This window comes from Taurulus bubalis (assembly GCF_910589615.1).
Source record: "Taurulus bubalis genome assembly, chromosome: 7".
NCBI lineage: Eukaryota > Metazoa > Chordata > Actinopteri > Perciformes > Cottidae > Taurulus > Taurulus bubalis.
In genome coordinates, this window is record NC_136595.1 from 15169329 (window position 1) to 15189436 (window position 20108).

At 38.3% G+C, this 20108-nt stretch overlaps 2 protein-coding genes across 2 annotated transcripts; both read left to right on the top strand.

Annotated features, from left to right (window-relative positions):
- Window positions 1–406: 406 nt before the first annotated feature.
- ndufa7 (NADH:ubiquinone oxidoreductase subunit A7) lies at window positions 407–2594 on the top strand. Its single transcript, XM_079220466.1, has 4 exons — window positions 407–491; window positions 770–819; window positions 1470–1607; window positions 2383–2594. Exons 1-4 carry the CDS (start codon window positions 441–443, stop codon window positions 2468–2470), a joined length of 327 nt encoding a protein of 108 aa, XP_079076592.1. The 5' UTR covers window positions 407–440; the 3' UTR covers window positions 2471–2594.
- A 1173-nt stretch (window positions 2595–3767) lies between these two features.
- On the top strand, window positions 3768–18215 carry LOC306739573 (low-density lipoprotein receptor-related protein 8-like; the record flags this gene model as incomplete). Its single annotated transcript, XM_079221593.1, has 13 exons — window positions 3768–3828; window positions 4699–4833; window positions 6354–6710; window positions 7499–7618; window positions 7806–7931; window positions 9441–9612; window positions 11038–11253; window positions 11947–12065; window positions 12310–12449; window positions 13912–14053; window positions 14241–14369; window positions 15057–15217; window positions 18180–18215. 13 exons carry the CDS (start codon window positions 3768–3770, stop codon window positions 18213–18215), a joined length of 1914 nt encoding a protein of 637 aa, XP_079077719.1.
- Window positions 18216–20108: the final 1893 nt, after the last annotated feature.

Below are 20108 nucleotides of genomic sequence, written 5' to 3' on the forward strand. Positions count from 1 at the left end.
ATTTGTATTTCTCTTTGACTCATTAATCTGACTCCACTGGTGTTTTATGTACTGTATCATTGTTCACCAAAGAGAGGTATTAGATTAGATATTCCTTTATTAGTCCCGCAGTGGGGAAATTTGCAGGATTACAGCAGCAAACAGGGTAATGTGTACACGAGACATAGTAAAGAAATACAAACAAGTAATATAAATAAAAAACTGTAAAAAAAACTGTATTATATTTTCTCCATTAAAGGCACATGAACTACAAAAGCGGAACATAAATATAATTGAATTTCAAACAAGTACATTTCCCAGTGATTTATTAAGTTACATTTCAGGAATAATCGTTTTAAAGCTGCTGCCGTTTCTCTTTCTAACCGCCGGGTGTCACTCTCGTGCCGAGAACCGTTGTTTCACGATGTAGAAGAAGTCCAGTGTCCTTCACAACAGCAAACATGGCAACTGCTACCAAAATCATCCAGAGACTCCGAAATGTGTTATCAGGGGTGAGAGACGTAACCATAAACAAACGTTATACATATGGTGAAAGACAATATAGATTATCATTGGGTTATTTCTCGCAAAAAGAAAATTCTGAACAGGACTGATTTAACGGGCAGGAATTGCAAAGTATAGCTAGCGTTAGCTCTGAAGACCTTGCCTGAGTTGGATGATTTGCTAATGTTACATAAGAAAGATGATTAACTAGCCATTATGTTGTTATAGTGTGTTTATATCATGTGTTTTTATATTGTGTTTTTTAGCAGTGCGGTTTCTTTTTCAGCACGACTTGCAAGGCAAACTGCAGCTGAGATATGGGGAGATTGCAAAGAGGTAAGACTTCCTCCACTAGCGTTAACCTGTGAAACTAAGGCAACTGTATTAATTCAGCTTCTCCACAGTGCTGTTTCACACTAAGTTAAAGACAGTTGTATTGTTTCTTGCAACACATACAACCCAGTTAACAGTAAAATTTAAGTGGCATGGTGATCTAGCTAAGTTATCAGAGCAGGAGCTGGATCACCTGCCTCGACACAGGTGAACTATAGCAGCTAATCAGGGGATAGGAAACTGAATTTAATCTTTTTTTTTATTATTATTTTTTAAGTGGTCTAGTTATGGCATTTATGTCCCTTGAAATTGGGCTCTCAGTACCTGCCTGACTATGCACTGTTCCAGTAAATCTAAATAAATATTTCTGAATATGTTGCAAAGCTTTTATTACATTATATTTTAGCATCCAATAAGCCCTCAAAATCAGGGATCTGTTACTCAAACTGACCATCCTCAATCCCCCTAGATCATATTATATGTAATTTCACCACCACCTGAAATAACATTCCCCCACAAGGGCCTAACAATCCTGGCAAAGAGAGAAAGTACTGGTGCTGCTAAAATCCATCTTATCACTTGTGGACAGCTGGAAGTACCTGTTTTCACTGCAAAGATACAGGTACATTCTGATCAAAATGTGTTTTCTATAGGACGCAGCCACCACCCAAACTGCCAGTGGGCCCGAGCCACAAGTATGCCAGCAACTACTACTTCAGCAGAGATGGACGCAGAGAGTCAGTACCTGCCACAGTCATCATGTCTTCTCAGAAGGCTCTAACAGCTGGCAGGTAAAGGATTCAGTCAGTGTGTTTATGTACAATTATTATAACTAGATATGGAAATTATTCAGATTATTACAACATATTAAACAGCTTGATTTAAGGTATAAGAAGAACCCAATGAGAAGGCCGGAAAACTCACCCATCTTTTTCTTTTTTCCTTTTCTAAAAGTGACCTTATTTCTGTTTACAACCAAAAAGATGATATGGTCACAGAATGAAGGAAAACTTGTTTGATCTATGCTGCAATATGCACCTGCGGCTCCTCATTTAGATTGCCAGTTGTAAAATCATCAACTGTAGGAAAACCATGAAAAAGATCCCAATTGAGAGCAACCTTTAACCGGCTGACAATTACTCACTTTTCCTGCAGTAGTTTGTTAAAAGCTTTAGTCAATTTGTCTTTGCTAGAACTTTATTGTTTACAAACGGCACAGGAAGTGCTAAGTTTGCACTATCGCACACTGATAAGATAAAATATTGTTCTATATGCTATACTGACATTGAGTAAGCTAATGTGAGTAATATGTTAACAATCATAATACAATTATGTTAATTAAGCTATATTCATAGATGCTATATCATCTAGCTGTATCAGACACCTGCCAAAGATGCTCCAATGCTTAAATGTATTGATGGCTGCTCATGTGCTAATGTCTCTTGCTGCTTCAGCGTGAAGTTAATTAAACGACTTGTTTACATACATTTACTCCTTGTTAAGTGACATATTCTATTTGTAGTCAATATTGAAATACTATCATAAATTGTCTCTGATCTCTTCTAGTCAAGTTGCTGAAGTCCCAAAGCTTCCAGTGACCCCCGGTGCTGTATATAAGGAGCTACCACTCTCCACAGACCAGCCATACCTCTGAGAAGCAGGATTACCTCCTTCAACATCAACAACCTAATGTCTCCATCCAAACCTGCTGTGGAGGCCTGACCCCTGCATGTGTTGGTTGTACAATAAAAATTGTGAATAAAATATGTTCTATTTCGGATTTCTGTGGTTATTGTGTCATGCTATATTGTGAACTGAACAAATATGAAATATTTTCTCACAAAAATCCTCAAAACAGTTTCAGTTTTATTGCAATTAGTTGACAAAGGAGAACAAATGGTAAACACCCTTTACATGAAATAGAAAATCAGGATGTCTCATGCATTGTTCTGATAATTGTATTGTCTATTAAGTATCTTTATCATTTAAAACTAACATCAGGTTTGAGAAATGAAGGCCCACAACCAATGTATGATACATTTAACAGAGCATCCATTAAAGGGAATGCTTCTTGTCATTTTAAATTAGTTTGGTTGTTGCTGCTTTGCTTCTGTGAGTTAGACCCTGGATTATGTCGCATAAAACTGAAATAACAAATACCCTATGAAAATTATTTATTTTTTAATTTAAAAGTGTTATCAGTGAGATTAGAGTCGGTACACATTTACAATCATACTTGAGACACTATTCTTCAAACTACATACTTTCGTACAGCTGCAAGGTCAAACGAAGCATCAGATTATTTAAGTGTATCTTCTCAACAGGTGTGAGCCTGTTCAGACTGCTTCACTGACATTCTCTAGGCAGTAGTGACATTAGCCAACAGCAGCTACTTCAACTGGAGAGCAGGTCTAATCAGCAAACAGCTGGTGCAGACATCTATTATGTGCTGATAAGTCGTTGATGACTATAGTTACCGAATAATACACTTTAAAAGGTGAGCAGTTTTACGACAGGAGCTTTGTATCCAAGACGTTGTGTAATATAATGTGTAATATTTAGTACCAGAAAACTATAATATGAAAGTACACTGTTTAGTGAGAGAATGTTGTATGTGTTTCAAGGTCATGCTGGCACACTCAGCTGCATGTCAGTGTTTATCAGCGCAATAAAAACACTAAACGACTTCTATGGAGAAAACCAAACGTAATTCATATCACGTAACGTTAATTCAAATACTATAAGTTATTTAAAAAAAAAGTGAATTATTCGACGTCAACTAAACAAATAACATGCATAAATAAAATGAAGGAAAAATCAACAGAGGCGATATTAATTTAAATTGTTAAACTACCTCGACCTTTTTAAATCACCTACAAACAGAATCAACTCTTGCGTCATATTTCCGCGCCGCGTGCGAGCGAGCGATGCAACTGTGGAGGACATCGAGCATGGGACACCTTGGAGGGTTATTTCTTCTGCTCACGCCTTTAAGCTGGTGCCATATTTGGGGTAAGAAGCTGAAGTTACTTGTGCATGTGTGGCTTTAAAGAGGTGCTTGTTTTAAGTGCTTGTTTGTGTTTTTAAATGGAGGGACGCACTCGGTGGGAGTTTACAGTCGAGCAGACCTGTCAGTTTGAATGAAGTCCGTCTACATGCAAACAGTCAACTTGGAAAACACTTGTAATGTTCTCTTCGTTTCAGTGTTGCTTAACACATGTAGAAAGTTACAGGTAGCCTGTCTAAACCCTGTCATTTTGTTTTTGTGAAATATATGTGCGAAATGTGCCAATAAAGCTAGAAAAGATGAAAAAGAAGAGGGTTATTTCCGGATGTTAACTGACCCCCATCGTTACATATCTGCATTTTCAGGTTTGTCTGATGTATACATAATACTGGCATCTCAAAATTAAATATATATTTAATAATTACAGTAAGTGGAACTGTTTCAATGTAGCTCTGTAAACCCAATGAGTCCAAATTAGAGCATTAGCTCTGAGATCAATTATTTAAATCCCATGTTGAGCAGGATATTTAAGTGAAGAAGATGGGCTTTATTTTGATAATTTCTTAAATAACTTCAGGATTACCTTTTTTATAGGCTTTAATTCACCATATGACATATATCATAATGTACGACCAGAGGATGATCACATTGTTTTGTTGTTTGACATATGATATTTTTTGTATCAGTGCATGTTGTATTGACAACATTATATTATTAATTTTATAAGACACAGCATACAAGATGTAGCCTATAAATGAATTGTATCCTTTTGTCTATTATGGAACTATTATATTGTCCTTTGTGATGCCTTTGACCATCTTATCCACTGACACACTGCACATTAACAGTAAATCGTCTATTTTTATGGGTTTCAGGTGCTGCAGTTCTTTCACTGCCCGTCTGCCACCAGCAGCTGGAGTTCAGGTGCAGCGATGGTTTGTGCATCCCGAGACCGAGTGTGTGTGACGGACATGCAGACTGTGAGGACGGATCAGATGAACACCGCTGTGGTGAGTACATTGTTGACATGTTCACACACACACACACACACACACACACACACACGCATAAGCAGTATGTGTGTAGAATAAACCAAACCAGTTATGTAGTGATTTAAAACAAGGAAAGGCAGGCTAAATTTTAAAGCACATTTGAACAACAAGGCAATTCGCTGTGCTTTATGTAAGACTTGAAAAGGCATTCAGACAAGAGATGCAAGAAAAGCAAGGCAGTATCAAAAGATTTTTTCAGTTTCTGCTCCGTGCATCAGTGGCTTCACGAACACAAATGGTTCAAAGTCTGAACAGGTTCACACAATCGCTATCTCTAATTATTGTGTTGCCCTTTTACTTACACCGTCTTATTCAACCTACAGTATTGTGTAATGCAGTGTTAGCTGATTATAACAGACTCTTGTCTAATTTTCCTGCTCTGTGTGGTGAAAATACCATTGCAGATTTTGGTCTTATAATCCCGATGAGGTAATTAGAGACTTTTTAATTTGAATTCCGGAGGGATTTTGTGTTGAGCATGAACCACAAGCTGCATAACTTTAGCAAAGAAAAAGCCTGCAGGAGAAAGTGTTCTGCGATTAAACATAATGTTGACAGCAGGTATGAATATCGACAGTGTTGCTTGAGATGTGAGACCTGAAAGTCGCTGGTTTGAATGGCAGCCAGGAAAATGAAAATGAGTGAACAAAATGTACTTTCCATCACTCAGAAGTGGAGTAATTTCTGGTTCTACTGGGATGCAGTGGGACTAGATCAAATGGATAATTGCGAGATGAAATTATCTGTTGTCAATCATAGAGCAACCCAATGAAGTCCATTCAGATTAATAAAGAGTTGGTCAATTTAGTAATTATGGGTCTATTAGGATATTTTGGTATTGGTTAAGCATCACTGCTCCAATGTGATGATTTTGAGTTTTCAGTGGTTGATTTGCTGGGGCTCATAAAACAACTGCTTTTTTTTTACCACTCATTTTACTTTTTACAGTTTCTCAGTTGATATTCTTGAAAATGTACTATATCACAATAAACATCAATATTGTGATATAAAACTTCATATACCATGAAAGAGCATTTTTATGAATATTTCTCACATAAAACCAAGGTGACGATCTGGATGGTTGTGATCTTCTGGGTCATTGCTTATGAACTAATGTGATGGACCCATTCGACAGTTGGTTCTGATGATAAACATGTATTGGGTTTCATTAGCCTGCCCACATAGATTCGCCCCGACCAAACTTTTTTTTCCATATTCTTTTCTAATCTTTTTCTCAATGTCGTTCTCTCTGACGTTGCATTTTTCATTTGGTTGCTATCTTGAGTTACTCTGAAACTGCAATTAGAGATCTAATTGTACTGAATTGGACATTAGATACCAAGCTGTGGGAAGCCCTGATGTTTCTGGTAATGTTAGTGGTCTGAATGAAAATTTCACTAACTATATCATGTAAAAACACTTCTAAGGGCTTTACAGAGTTACTTGTTGATGTAACTTGTGACTCTCACTCTTCACAGGTTTCTTTTTGTGTAAGAACGATGAATTTTCCTGCCGCAGCAGACAGTGTATAGCTCCACATCTCCGTTGTAATGGCGTGGACGACTGTGGCGACTGGAGTGATGAAGCTTCCTGCCATAACTGCGCCACCCCTGACTCTTTCTTCTGTGGGCTGTCTGACATCTGTCTGCCCAGAAACAAGCTGTGCGATGGCCGAACTGACTGCAGAGATGGACGGGACGAGGCTCGACAGTTGTGTAGTTTGTCTCAGTGTACACCGTCTGAGTTTCAGTGTGGAGATGGACAGTGCATCCGCCACACCTGGAGGTGTGACCACTCACCAGACTGCTCGGATGGCAGCGACGAGGACAACTGTGGTGAATGACACAGCTTCACTTCTCACACTTGAATTCGCAAATAAAAGAAAATCAGTGTCAAGTAAACGATACAAAAGTATGTAGACAATCTTATCCAAATATGTTTTTGTACTTTGGTACTGAGGCTGTTTCTACATGGTTTAGGCTCTTAGTCCCAACTAGAACAATGACCACAAGCCAGGTCTTCACAACCAAACGTCAGCGTCCGAGATAAAGGCAGTGGTTTGCTCGAACACGTTCATAATCGTTCAAATGAGGATAACGGAGCACAATTTCTGACCGGCTCTCCTCAAAGTTATTTATGCTGTTGCACTCAGTCTTTCACATGAAAGCAGCAGGAGTAGAGCATCGTGGAGGTGAGAAGGTTTCAGATGCTGTTTGAACATCCGACGAGCACTTCTGTTGCAGACTGACATACTGATTGTGACGCCTTCAATGCTGCTGTGCCTGAGAACGAATCGTTGCTGCCAAGTACTTGATTTTAATAATCAGCCAGCAGAGGGCAATGTGGCACCGCTGCTTACTGCACCACTGCTTTACAGAAAAGCTTTTAGCACCTTCATCTCCTGAAGTTTGCGGATGACAACACCCTCATTGGACTCATCTCGGGTCTATGTACATTCCTTTCATCCAACATTAGTTTGTAATCCACCTGAACACAATTTGTTTTATTTAGGATGCCATGGATGTAACTCAAAACACCGTTCTGTATGTGAGCATGAACAAAACACAGCTTCACATTTATCATGCTGCTCACTGATGGTGATGTAATGTTTTTGTTTTTGCAGATCAGAACGAGTGTCAGGTCAATAATGGCGGCTGCTCTCATCAGTGTGTGGACCTCCCGCTGGGTTTCCACTGCGACTGCCCCAACAACATGAGGCTGGTCGGGGACAGCCAGTGTGAGGGTGAGTGGCAGCCTGATGGAGCAGCTTCGTACCTCTTTCACGTCAACAGTCAGAATGATTTGTCCTGATATATCGCACCGTATTTGCTGTTGAGTAACAGGAACCGTACTTCCATGTACACAGTTTTTAACACATTCCTAAGCTGCATCCTTGAAACTCTTTATCAAATGTCCGTTCTTTCATCTAGAGGTCGACAAGTGCCTGGAGAGCGATGTGTGCGATCAGCTGTGTGTTCACGCGAACGGCAGCCTCACCTGCGACTGCAACAAAGACTACCGGATGAATCTGACAACCAGAGAGTGCAAGGCCAAAGGTGAGAAACAAATTATTAGAGCATCTGGGAACCTGTCAGTGACACCATACAAGTGTTTATCTTACCACAGAGATCCTAAGTTTGAGCTAAAGACCTTCCTGCTTGTATTCTTTTAATTGTTCTGGCTAAAACAAACACCCATAACAAAACCCTTCAACCTCAAGGCAGCATGAATTTTAAATTGTAATGCTCTTCTGTCTGAACTGTAACAAAGTAAGCATTTTCCCCAGAATACACTGACCAGGAGGCAGAGTGCAGCCTGTACAGGTCACCATTTTATCACAGGACCAACACATAAGACTATATGCAGACTACATGACACGGTTTTTTTTTACATCCGAGGCAAAAATCCTTCAATCATATTTGATTATATCATGGGACGCTATTATGGGATGGGATATGAAGATGCAGTTCAGTGCAAGCACAACAGGAAGCTTGGGGCTGGGAAGGAGAGTTTCTCAAACTGAAATAATCTTGTGCTTCCTGCCTGAGACCGATCAGTTGTGATGTCTCTGCACCACAATGGCAGAAAAAACAATGTATTGTGGTTTGAACATCACAGCTATGATGATTTTTAAAGTCTTGCCGTTTGCACTAGCTTTAAATTGACACTTTTATATTCATTTTTGACACCAGCATGTTACAGACTCCAATTTTGTTAAAGCTGCTCTAATTAGTATTTTTATATTAACAATTTATCAAATAAAAAAGTATAATGGACTATAAAGGGCTCACCTATCATTTGACTCCACAGTTCTGCAGCACCTAACTCACTTAAACCCAGCGTAGATGGTCTGGTTTAATAACAACATAGAATTTTTACATTGGTGAAAACATTTTCAATAAACGTGCCCCTAATGTCCCTCAAAACACGATGAATAGAGCACATGGTGTGAAGGGTTGGTTTCTCACTGCTGGGAGCCAAATCGGAAGTGCATGCCGTCATGATATTTGTATAAGAACTCACCAGAATACATGTTTGCACGTGAATTTGTATTTCATCTGTAATATATGTAAGACGTTTGTTCTGGTTTGAGTACTTTGTCAGGACATGTTCCACTTTATTGAACTTGGACTAATTTAAAGAGTACACTACCACTAGCATCACTGTTCAGTGTGGTTCCTTCATATTCTTTTATTAAAGTCTTATTTTACACTGATATGGATTACATGTTGAGTAGCTTTAATTTTCCACTTTAATTGCATATAGTTAAGCACTTTTTAAAACCGCACGCCTCATTGCCACCATGTTAGTTTGATACTTATTTGAGAACTAGCATTAAGGAGGTCAACTCGAAAGTTAAAACGACAGCAAAATATGTCCAACACACCCATTACTGGCATACAGTGTAACAAGTAACAATAAGTGGATCAAGTACCAAGCATTACATGTGACAATAAGCATTGAATGAATACATGAAGACTGGCACACAAGCATCAAGCTCAGGACATCTTTAGACATGAGACGAGAACTTTGTGTATTTTGTGCGTGTGTGTGTCTCCTTCCAGGGGATGAGGCTCAGCTGGTTTTCCCCTCTTCTAAAGGAATACGATGGCTAAGCATCACTGGCTCTGAGAACAGGGAACCAGCTCCACATTTAATGGGGCCAGGGCCGGTGGCGGCTTTGGCCTCTAACCGAACACTGTACTGGGCCAGGCAAGGACGAGGCTCTGTATACAGGTAACCGAGTGGAGTCCAAACTCCACTTTATATTACCTTACGAAGCCAAAGCAATGCTTGACGTATACGACAGTGGCAACTAAAGCGCACATCCTTGATGCATACAGAAAACTCCACCCATCCATTATTTATCCATTATTCATCCTTGTGTGATTACGGGCCGCTGTGGCAGCAGGATAAACCAGATAACAGGATGTTTTCCCTACATTTGTCCTGCTTCTCCTGGGCCATCCCAAAACTTTCCCCAGACAGATCTTCATTGCTGGACATGACTGGAATACCTCCAGAAGGGACATTTATTTAGTGTATTTTTATTTCGTTTTTTGGAGAGTTTTTGTCTGTAGAGTATGTCATCACTGGCCAGATGGTAAAAAGAGAACAATACAACATATCTATTCATATACACAACATAATATAGAGGCATATTATCGTACAGTACACCTCCGGCAATAAATCTGAATCAAAATAACAGGAATAACAGAGAGAGATCAAGATGCAGAGAAAACTACTAATAGTGTGACTTGTTAATTTATTAATGAGCCACAGCTTCAATTAAATGGTGAAAGAACTGAAGAAATGTTATTTGAGCGTGGATAATACATTTAATTATTTTCAGTTTAGCTTTCAGAAAAGGTCGCTATCTGATCTTATAATCTGAGCTCTGACAAAATCACTTCAGTGTAAACCATCAATTATTCTAAATGTTATCTTTTTACTGATTTTATCTATGGAATTCATTTGTAGTTTTATTTCTGTATTATAAGCACCCATGTCCTTTTAAGATTATTGCACACTTATAAAGGAAAGGTCTTTGCATTTTACTCCTTGTGCTGAACATTACCCTCATAAAGAACCTCCTGATTGAAAATAAACAGCCAATCAGTTAGTAAATGGGTCCTTGCCTTGAACCAAATCCTCACATCAGCATGCGAATGTGCTCACAATGACTATGCTAACATTCTGATGTTTAGCACGTATAATGTTGTTTACCATGATCACCATCTAGCATGTTAGCATTCTGGCATTTCCTCGTTGACGTTAAACTCGTAGTACAGCTGAGGCTGATTAATGTCATTAGTTTTGCAGGTATTTTGTCATAAACAAAAGCCAACATGTCAATTTTGACCTGATGATGGTGATAAATGAAAAGTCAAAGGATCACCTAAGTCATGAGTCTTCATCCTCTGGGGGACTTTAATATCTGTATACAATGTCTCAATCCATCCAGTAATTGATGATAGAAGAAGATATTTCAGTTTGGATCCAAAGCTGGCTAAAAACAACACATGTTTGTAATAATTTGGTTGCATTTTGCTATAAAGTTTTCAGAGTTTACAATCATAATGGGAAGAGATGAATGAACCCTTTGAAGGATGCAGTCATGTATCGTCTTACTCAGTATCTTACTATCTGGATGTTTTTCAGAGTTTCTGTGGATGGAAAGACGGAGGATTCAGAGTTGGTGCTAAAATTTCAAGGTTCAGCGTCGGGCCTGGCTGTGGACTGGATCCACCAGCTCCTCTACTGGACCAGTATGGAGAGCGGTTCTGTTAACGTTGGCCTGCTGGACGGTTCAGCTCAGCGCCAGCTCATTACAGGACTGGATCAACCTTCTGCGGTGGCTGTGGATCCTCTGCAAGGGTAGGATGGCCAAGTTGTTTACTTTTAATTTTGATCAACAGTTAACAGCATCATCAAGGAGGTTCAGTGTACTCGAGTCAGCAGGACTATGGCTATTCAAACTTTTGCTATGATGACGTATTGTTTTGTCGTGATCTTCAGATTACAACGTTTGCTTTAAAGGTTTTACCTGGATTCACTTCCAGTAAGAGCTTGTTAAATACAATACTTTTTAATGGCATGCATTTACCCAGGGAAGGGTAATATGGTACAGATATACAATACATTCAACAGATGGCAGCTGCACAGTAATGAAAGCTACACTTTTGTTCTTAACTCTAATACATTCAGGTCTAACCACTTGGATTCAGCTTAGTTTGAGTTTTAGCGTATCCATTTTATCCGTTTGTTTTTTCTTTGTTAAAGTGCGATTTCTTTGGCAACTTGGGGGGAAATAAAAGCTTACTTTGAATTTACTTCCCTGGGTTTTAAAATATAGAGCTTCTGCTATCTTTAAATAATAATGATAATAAGACAACTTTTTATATTGCACATTTCATAGAACAGGTGGACTACAATGTGTTTCACAAAATTGTACATATACATAACTAAAATGCAAGAAACAGGAATTTACAGAAGATCCTTTTAATAACAGCAAGAATATATTTATATAATATAAAAACAGCATTTTTCATCCGCTGTGTGTTTTCTCAGGCTACTCTTCTGGGCTCAGTGTGGCAGCGCTCCAAAGATTGAGAGAGCTAGCTTGGACGGAAGGGACAGGATGGCTTTGGTCATTTCCTCACTACGCCAGCCTGTCGCTCTCTCTCTGGGTATGTCTGACATTTCACAGAGATAATGATAGTGAGTTTGTTGAACTTTCCGAAGGTGTATAAATCTATGCAAATTGTTTAAAAATAAAAGAGAAATACCCACAGCTTCCATTTTTTTTTCTTTTTTTAAATTATATAAACTGGAACTTTATATATGCCCTTAGCAGAAGTTAGAGGGATGATGCCATCACAGTTCAGAGTTGCTCAATGTTGCCGCTCATATTGCAATTTTGTTTTTTCCTAGATATGCCTCGTCAGCTGCTGTACTGGGCTGACCAGGGAATGAGAAGCATCTCGAGAGTAAATCTAGAGGGCCGTCATCGCAAAACAGTGGTAGAGTCTAACGGTTATCTTGACCGGCCCTTCGGACTGGCTGTGTTTGAGGTAATAAAAACACTTAACAGCCCTATGATGGAATGGAGACTGGTGTACCCATGTCATCCTATGCATCCGGGCTATACTGGAGAATTAAAGTAACAAGGCATATACAGTGTGATGGAAAGGTCATAACCATTATGAATGAATGAATTAATATATACTTTATTAATCCCCGAGGGGAAATTTGGTGTCGAAGTAGCAGCAATTTACAGACAAAAAATAAGATATAAAAACAACAGGGGTGTGTGTGTATGTGTGTGTGTATATATATATATATATATATATATATATATATATATATATATATATATATATATATATATATATATATATATATATAAAAAAATAGTATGCAGGACAAAGGGAAGTACAGGCTCGACTCATTTCCTTTCATATCGAACCTCTGGAAATCCTTGAAGGTGCTTCAGGCCAGGAGCAATACCTCATAGAAGTCAAATATCAGACAAACAAATGTTCTTCTCACATTTTCCTTTTTTTTTTTTTTAATCAAAAAATGGTTTGCTACACACACTTCAAGTGTTGAAGACAGAGCCCAAAATAATTGTGACTGTTAATGAAAAGAAACTATTAAATAAAAAATGCGAGAAGATAATGTGTGCGTGTTTTCCGATCGTATGTGAATCCCATTACCCTCATCAATACCTTCCCAGTCCGAAACAAGCCTCTTTGTTCATGACACCAAGAAATCAGGAAGAAATCTCAATGTTATTAAGTTGTTCTTAATCCTTGAATAACCTTTTTTTTTAAATAGTTTTCAGTACATACTCACAACATACAGAGAGAAAATGTACATGCGCAACAGACACATCGGTATACACACGCACAAGAAAATAAATGATTTAAACTAGGTTTCCTCTTTAGCTAATCAGTTTCCTGTTACCATTTTGCTGAGTGTTTAAAAGTGATATGTTTGTCTCTACTGGCCCCTTAAAACTGCAATCCCATCTGTGGAAATAAAGAACCACATGATAGGAAGAAAACTATTTATTATATATATATTTTCCCCTTTCTTTCTTTGCTTTTCACCTTGTTTTTATTTTCTGTACAGACAGAGATTTTCTTTTTACTAAGTTAACAGTGGAGTTCTTGACCACTAGTGGCATTGTAATGCAAAGAATTTAGGCAGACAAATGGCTGAAAATGTCTTATCTGCTGCCAGCTAGGCTAAACATAAAATCAACCAGTGTGATGTTGAATTAAACTTTCATTTGGCATCTATTGGTTTCAATGAAGGAAATGGATTCAAGACGTTTGTTATGCTCCGTTCACACCAAAAGCTTTTGGTGTGAACACAGCATTAGACCTACACAACATGTAGTTGAGAATATAAACACAACTGTTGGCCACAGAGCCCCTTTAGCTCAACCTTCAACTGATAATAAAAGTTATTTGATCCCATTTTTGCCATGAAATAACAGCTCTGCTCACTCGCTCCATTCTGCTTCAGGGTTTTGTATATTGGAGTGAAGAAGTGACGCGCTCCATCTGCCGAGCCAGCAAACACAACGGCGTCAACCTCCAAGTGCTGCTGTCAAACATCACCTCACCAGGTGGTGTGGTTGTCATTCAACCTGTTCTCCAACCCAAAGGTATGATTCGTCAAAGAAATTAAACATGCGCGTCTCACACTTTATGGTGATTTAGCAAAGGGGTTTATTTAGTTTTTGAAAGAAGCTCAGGGATTGATTCAAGTGTATTGAGAAATATTCTGTTTGTTCTTCTGGCCGTTGACTTTAGAGTCACAGTAATGCTGTCTTACCTTTGCCTGGTTCTTAGGGCCATCTGAATGTGGACGTACCGGGACAGTGTGTTTGCACGGGTGTGTTGTGGACCTGCTGACTGAGAGCCTAGAGTTCAGCTGTACTCCTTCAGATGCTACATTTGCTGGAATCCTCTCTCTTATCGGTAAGAAGCTTTTTATTATACCAAAATATTTTGTCAAAACCTCCTGTTCTTATCTCTCTTTTTTCTTCTTCTTTTTTTCTTTTGTTTACACTGGAAAACGCTAGTGTTTAAAAATAGCCAATTTCCTGTCACACGGAGAGTCAACACAAGTCTCCAAATGAAATGCTTCATGAGTTTAATGTCACTTACAATTTTCTACTGTGAAGTACAGGATATAACGGTGACGTGACCGTACACTGAAGTCGACATGGTCACTACCCGATGAGTCATAAACATGCAACAGTCAGTAGTCGGGGCACACTGAGCAACTCGTTCCACATACAGAGTCATTTAGCATTCAGGAATATGTTTACAGCTACAATTTTAAAGGCTGTAAAAGAGAAAAGCAAGATTTTCAAAAGTTACAACCCTTCCTTGGTTTTAAGCTACATCTATATGTACTTACTTAGTTCATCATGTAATCTGTATTTCAGTATGTAGAGAAGCAAATAAAGTATTTTAGAATGATTGTTATTGTTGTTTATGTGTTAAATTAAGTTATCTCTATTCAGTCACAACAGCCACCTTTTTAGTTTGTCTTCTCAGAAGGCGAGGGGGCGATATGCAGATGTATTTAGATGGCCTCTGTCAAATCTGCAGAGGCTCCAGAGAGTGATCTGTGTGTGTGTGTGTGTGTGTGTGTCCCAGTGTTTCTCAGTGTGCTGCTGGTAGGAATGGCTCTGTGGTGGTGGAGAGAGGAGTTCAGGCCGTTCAAGTCTCTCACTGAGCAGAGCGTCTCCCTCAAAGAGTCCCAGGACCCACTCATCATCCAGAGTTTGCACATAGGTCCAAACACATGTCCCGTCAAGGTAAAATAAGTTTGGACACACACACACAAGCAGACACACACTCAAAAAAAGCAGACACACACTCCTTCATTCATCTTCAGAGAGGAGATACCATTCATTCAGCAACACAAGTACACTCAATGTGTGTCTATCTATCTATCTATCTATCTATCTATCTATCTATCTATCTATCTATCTATCTATCTCTGTATCTATCTCTGTATCTATCTATCTCTGTTTTAAAAGAGTTGTTTGTTTGTTTATATATATAAATAAACAAACAAACAGCCATTCAACGATGAGAGAAGAAGACTTTTAAAAGTACAGTAAGTCTCTTGAATGTCTTTCCTTTTAAAAGACCCCAAAAACGTTTTTCCTGAGATCAGCTTCTTATCTTAAAGAGACGGTTTCCTCACATGGACAACATTTCCTGTTGGAGCAGTTCTGGTAGTTTCACATGCGCCTTTTTTTTGGAAATATGTTTTATTGCTTTTCACAGTTTTTATCCCACCAGAGAAGAGGCTTCACGCATGTCTGAGGACAATTACAGATTGAAATTGAAGACCTCATTCACGACCCTACCCACACCAAACACCCCACCCATCCACTTGTGCTCACAGGGCAGGTGTTGAGTCCACAGGTGTCCTATTTACCATGATCCTGGATAAACTGGAGGGTGTGACGCATTTAGTTTGATTGCTTTTTATTGAATTCTCCTCAGCTTTTATCTAACCTTCATCTTAGCAGATGGATTTAACACCATTCACAAAATTGACAAAAGGTACAAGGTCAGAGTCACAAAGTAGATCCAGTCTGTTTGTATTACTGCTGGCTCGGCAACAGATTGCCCCCAGGTATAATACAGATGACCTCACCTCAACCGCATTGTTAAATCAGGAGGAGGATACGACTGACATTAATAAACAAACAAACCAACCAATCTCAAACACATTATTTGGAAATTGTGGTTTTTGCCAGCAGAAATCCAGCTTTCATAAGAAATATTTAAGAAATATTCTGAGATGAACACTAAATATTATTGCCATGAAAGTAATCTGCAGCTATTTTGACACAAATTATCAGAATCGTTTATTTGACAAGTACTTTGCACATGCAAATAAGTTGACGATGTTAAAGGTGCAGAACAATAAACATAGACCGAGAATGAAAGAATAAACGTATAATAAAAAGAATAAACATAGTGCAATAGTAGATAAATGTGGTAAATAACAAACAGAAAAAAGTACTTTAGAACAAGTGTATATATTATTAAATAAAAGTGGCAACTGTATTTTAATAAGAGAAGAAAAGATGTGCAAGGGTGTTTTGAAATTGTCCTGGGATGTCAGAGTCAGAGTCCGTGAGAACTGGAATGGGTGGTTGTGAGGCATAGGCCCCAGCTGAGCCGGTTATTATGTAGATGTAATTTGTTTACTGTAACAAATTCTGTTTGTTATTGGCAGTTTTCAAACTATTTTTGAGAGAACAGTTTGAAGAATCCCTTCTTGGTAAAATCAGTGTCATCAGTCTGAAGGAAGAAAGTCGGTTGTTTTCATCCTTTCTGTGATCTAAGAACTGATGTCGGTGCAACCATCGTCTCTGGCTGAAGAAAAGCAGCTGCTCCCGAGTCACCGGATCAACAGGTGTTTCCTCCTCAGGAAGTCACGCTTTTCCCAAATTTGTGTTTTCATTGTTATCCATGTTATTCTTTGTGACCATGGTGAGAAAATATTCATTCTCAAAATGTGTAAAGCACGACGAGACAATTGGAATTTAGACGTAAAAGTACAGTCTGTGTTGTTAAATTGCTTGTCAGTTAAAATACTAAATCTTTGTCACTTAAGTAAAAAAACAAATATCAGGAATGGTAGGAAGCCCGAGGACGAGCTGTAGTAATGAAAGTTCTGCAAATAGCAACCACAACTGCAGTGTGTGACATGAGACATCTATCAATCAGGCAAAGATAACCGTTAAAGCTGTAATAACTTCTTTAATAAACAATCATTTTCAAAATCGCCACCAAAACGCAGTTGAGATGATCATATTATTGGTATTAAAAAAAATCTATTTATCTTGAACTTGTGTAGCAAATTCCATGGCAAACCATCCCATCAGTAATATCACGCAACCCGTCAGTGGATCATCAAAGTCAATAGGATTCGTCCTCTGGGGACCATGAATGGCCTAAAAATGTCATGCCGATCCAATAGTTGTTGAGAAATTTTAGACCAAAGTCCCGGCCCAAAAGGTCAACACAGCCCTTTTTAACCATCCTCTGGAGATGGCTTTGATTTTGGAGTGAAGTCACTTAAGTAGAGCCAGTAAGGATATATGACTGCAGCCTGCGACCCAGACCCTTCCTCTCCTCACTCACCACATTTCCTGTCTTTGTCTCCTCAAGAGTAGCTTTTGATAGGATTTGAGGACACCTGAAAACGTTTGTGTTCCAGCTTTTAAAGAGATTGAATTTGTAGGTCTAATAAATGTGTTAACACAGCTTATGGTCATGTTAAGAGGTGTTGAATTTTCTCCCGTCAAGTCTGACTGATACAAACCTGTGATAGAAATGCAGCAATAGTTATAAGGAACTTTAAAATGCATGAACTGCTACATAACGGTTCTCTTTGAGTTTTGAACCATTGGTCGGACTTAACAAGACATTTTAAGATTTCTCCACGGTCCTCTGGGAATTGAGATGAGCAATTTAGTTTTTTGCTGACATCCTGTCGACCAAATTATTATTTGAGTGATCAAGAAAATAATCGGTAGCTGAATTGATTTAAAAAACAGCCTTCGCTATTAATATTTCTCGGTTGTTTTTGTTTACTGTTAATTTTGAATTAAAGTTTAGTGCAAACATTTTACTGTTTATTAGCTATGTGTGATTTAAATATATTTGCAGCTTCCCAGAAACTCTCCCATCAGGTTGAAGGCTTATTGGGGTGCAGAGTGTCGACTAAGCTGCATATTTCTCTCTCGCCAGGAAACTCTGCTTAAGGTGGACTTGGATGGCGAATGAAGAGGTGCGACACGGATGACCAGCTGACTGGGCTTCACCCGCTGCCGTCTCAACCCTCACAGTGATCCCAGGGCTGCAGGTTAAAATCACAAAAGAAATGACACGTTGGTAAATACTAGAGTTCAGATGGGTAAAAGGCTTTCAAACGGTTCTGTTTTGAAGTTTTACTGTCAGTCCTCCAGAGTTCCCCTCCGCTGCGGTTGATGTATGTTTGTTCTAAATGATCAAAACAAAAATCATCACGTTTTTTTGTTCTTTGAATATCAGCACAGATGACATGTTTGCCTTATTTTAAGAACCCTGTTATGAACCATTTACTTCAGGAGGTTACTGGTTATGTTACAACTGCATTTCAGTGGGGTTTGGATTATTTGATGAATCGCTTATTCATTTGACAGATTTTTTTTTTTTATTGAAGTCAAAAAGTAATTTTCTAGTTCATGTGGTTTTCGGACTGTTGATTGGACAAATCAAGCAATCGAAGACTGCATTTTTCATTATCTGAGATTCTACTGCCCGAACGATTCATTGATTGATTGACTAATTGATAGTGGTACTGCAGATTTTTTATTTTATTCTTAAATAGCACTTTCCCTCAACATTTATTTAATCTTAATCCAATCAAAGCTATCTAACGATCTTCTCGTCTAAATCCCTGTATTAGGTGGCGAACGGACAGATCGACATTTTCATTGAAACATTGCCTTTGTTCTGTACGTTTTGGGAGCTTTGATCCCACGTGCAGTTACTCTATTTGTCTTTCATTAGTTATCCTGCCCCTTGCCTGCAGTAAATATAGGACAGGGTGTACGCACAACTAGCTGTAAAATGTCGTACATAGTCATAAACTGGCAGTGATGAGTGATGTAGCATTAATGTGCCTATTCATAACCTCTTTTTGCAGTCTAATAGTCAACTTGAAGTGGCCTTTTAAAGTTAAATCAATAGAACAATACTGTAGGTTTTATTTTCAACGGAGACTAATACATCTGCAATAAACACATCTGGAAATGTGTAACTGTAGCACCCTTTGGATGAAATCATCCATTGATTAACTACAGGGTATAGATATCTGCTTCGTTACACTCACACTTTTTACTGAATACTGAACTACTGCTGTTTTTTTTGTTTTTTTTTGGCTCTCCGAGAAAAAGAGAATTGAGTTCTGTGACATTTTCCTCTTGTCTGTCTTTTGAATGTTGGTAGAAATGATCTGGTTCTACATTGGGAACAAATTGTCCAGAGGTGAAAGTCTGTTGGACCGATATATAAATCCATCTGCAATAAGTGAGAGAACTCTGTGCTCAAACTGCTGAATTATGTGGTTGGTATTTATTTATAACAAAAGGTTTTATTTATTTTAGGTCAACATTACATCAAGTGTTGTAGTTGATTTGCACCATGGATAAAACTGTCAAATGCTGTAAATTAATGAAATAAAGTATTTTTGTTTTTTTCCTACATATTTATCCATAAATCATTATTAGATGTTGAGTCTTCTCTGCGACGTCTCAACTTGACTAACAAATGTCTGTAGTTGATTAACCACTGTGTAAACGCAATTACCTGAACCCATGCGAATTGTGCTCGCCTAGGGCTACGAGCCAGATATTTATCAGTTTATTTCTAAAACTTAACCTAAGGTAATTGTCTGAGTATTCAGCGTGAGCAATGTATCAGGTGACACGATCAAGGAAGGTTTTCTACTGTCAAAGAATGAATAACAACAAATGGCATACAAATATAATCTATTTGTCAACCCTTTAAGTCCCCTTATTTAGTATTTATCAGCGATATCTTAACATTTAATAAATTGTTCATAACAGACTTTAATGTATGCATAAAAAGGTTTTTGTTTTTGTCAACAACTATTACTCCTTCTATGCAGGCACT

Coding starts and splice junctions, on each gene's coding strand:
- ndufa7 (XM_079220466.1), top strand. CDS start 441: ATGGCAACTGCTACCAAAATCATCCAGAGACTCCGAAATGTGTTATCA. Junction 492..769: donor TCCGAAATGTGTTATCAGGG/GTGAGAGACGTA, acceptor TTTCTTTTTCAG/CACGACTTGCAAGGCAAACT. Junction 1,608..2,382: donor AAGGCTCTAACAGCTGGCAG/GTAAAGGATTCA, acceptor GATCTCTTCTAG/TCAAGTTGCTGAAGTCCCAA.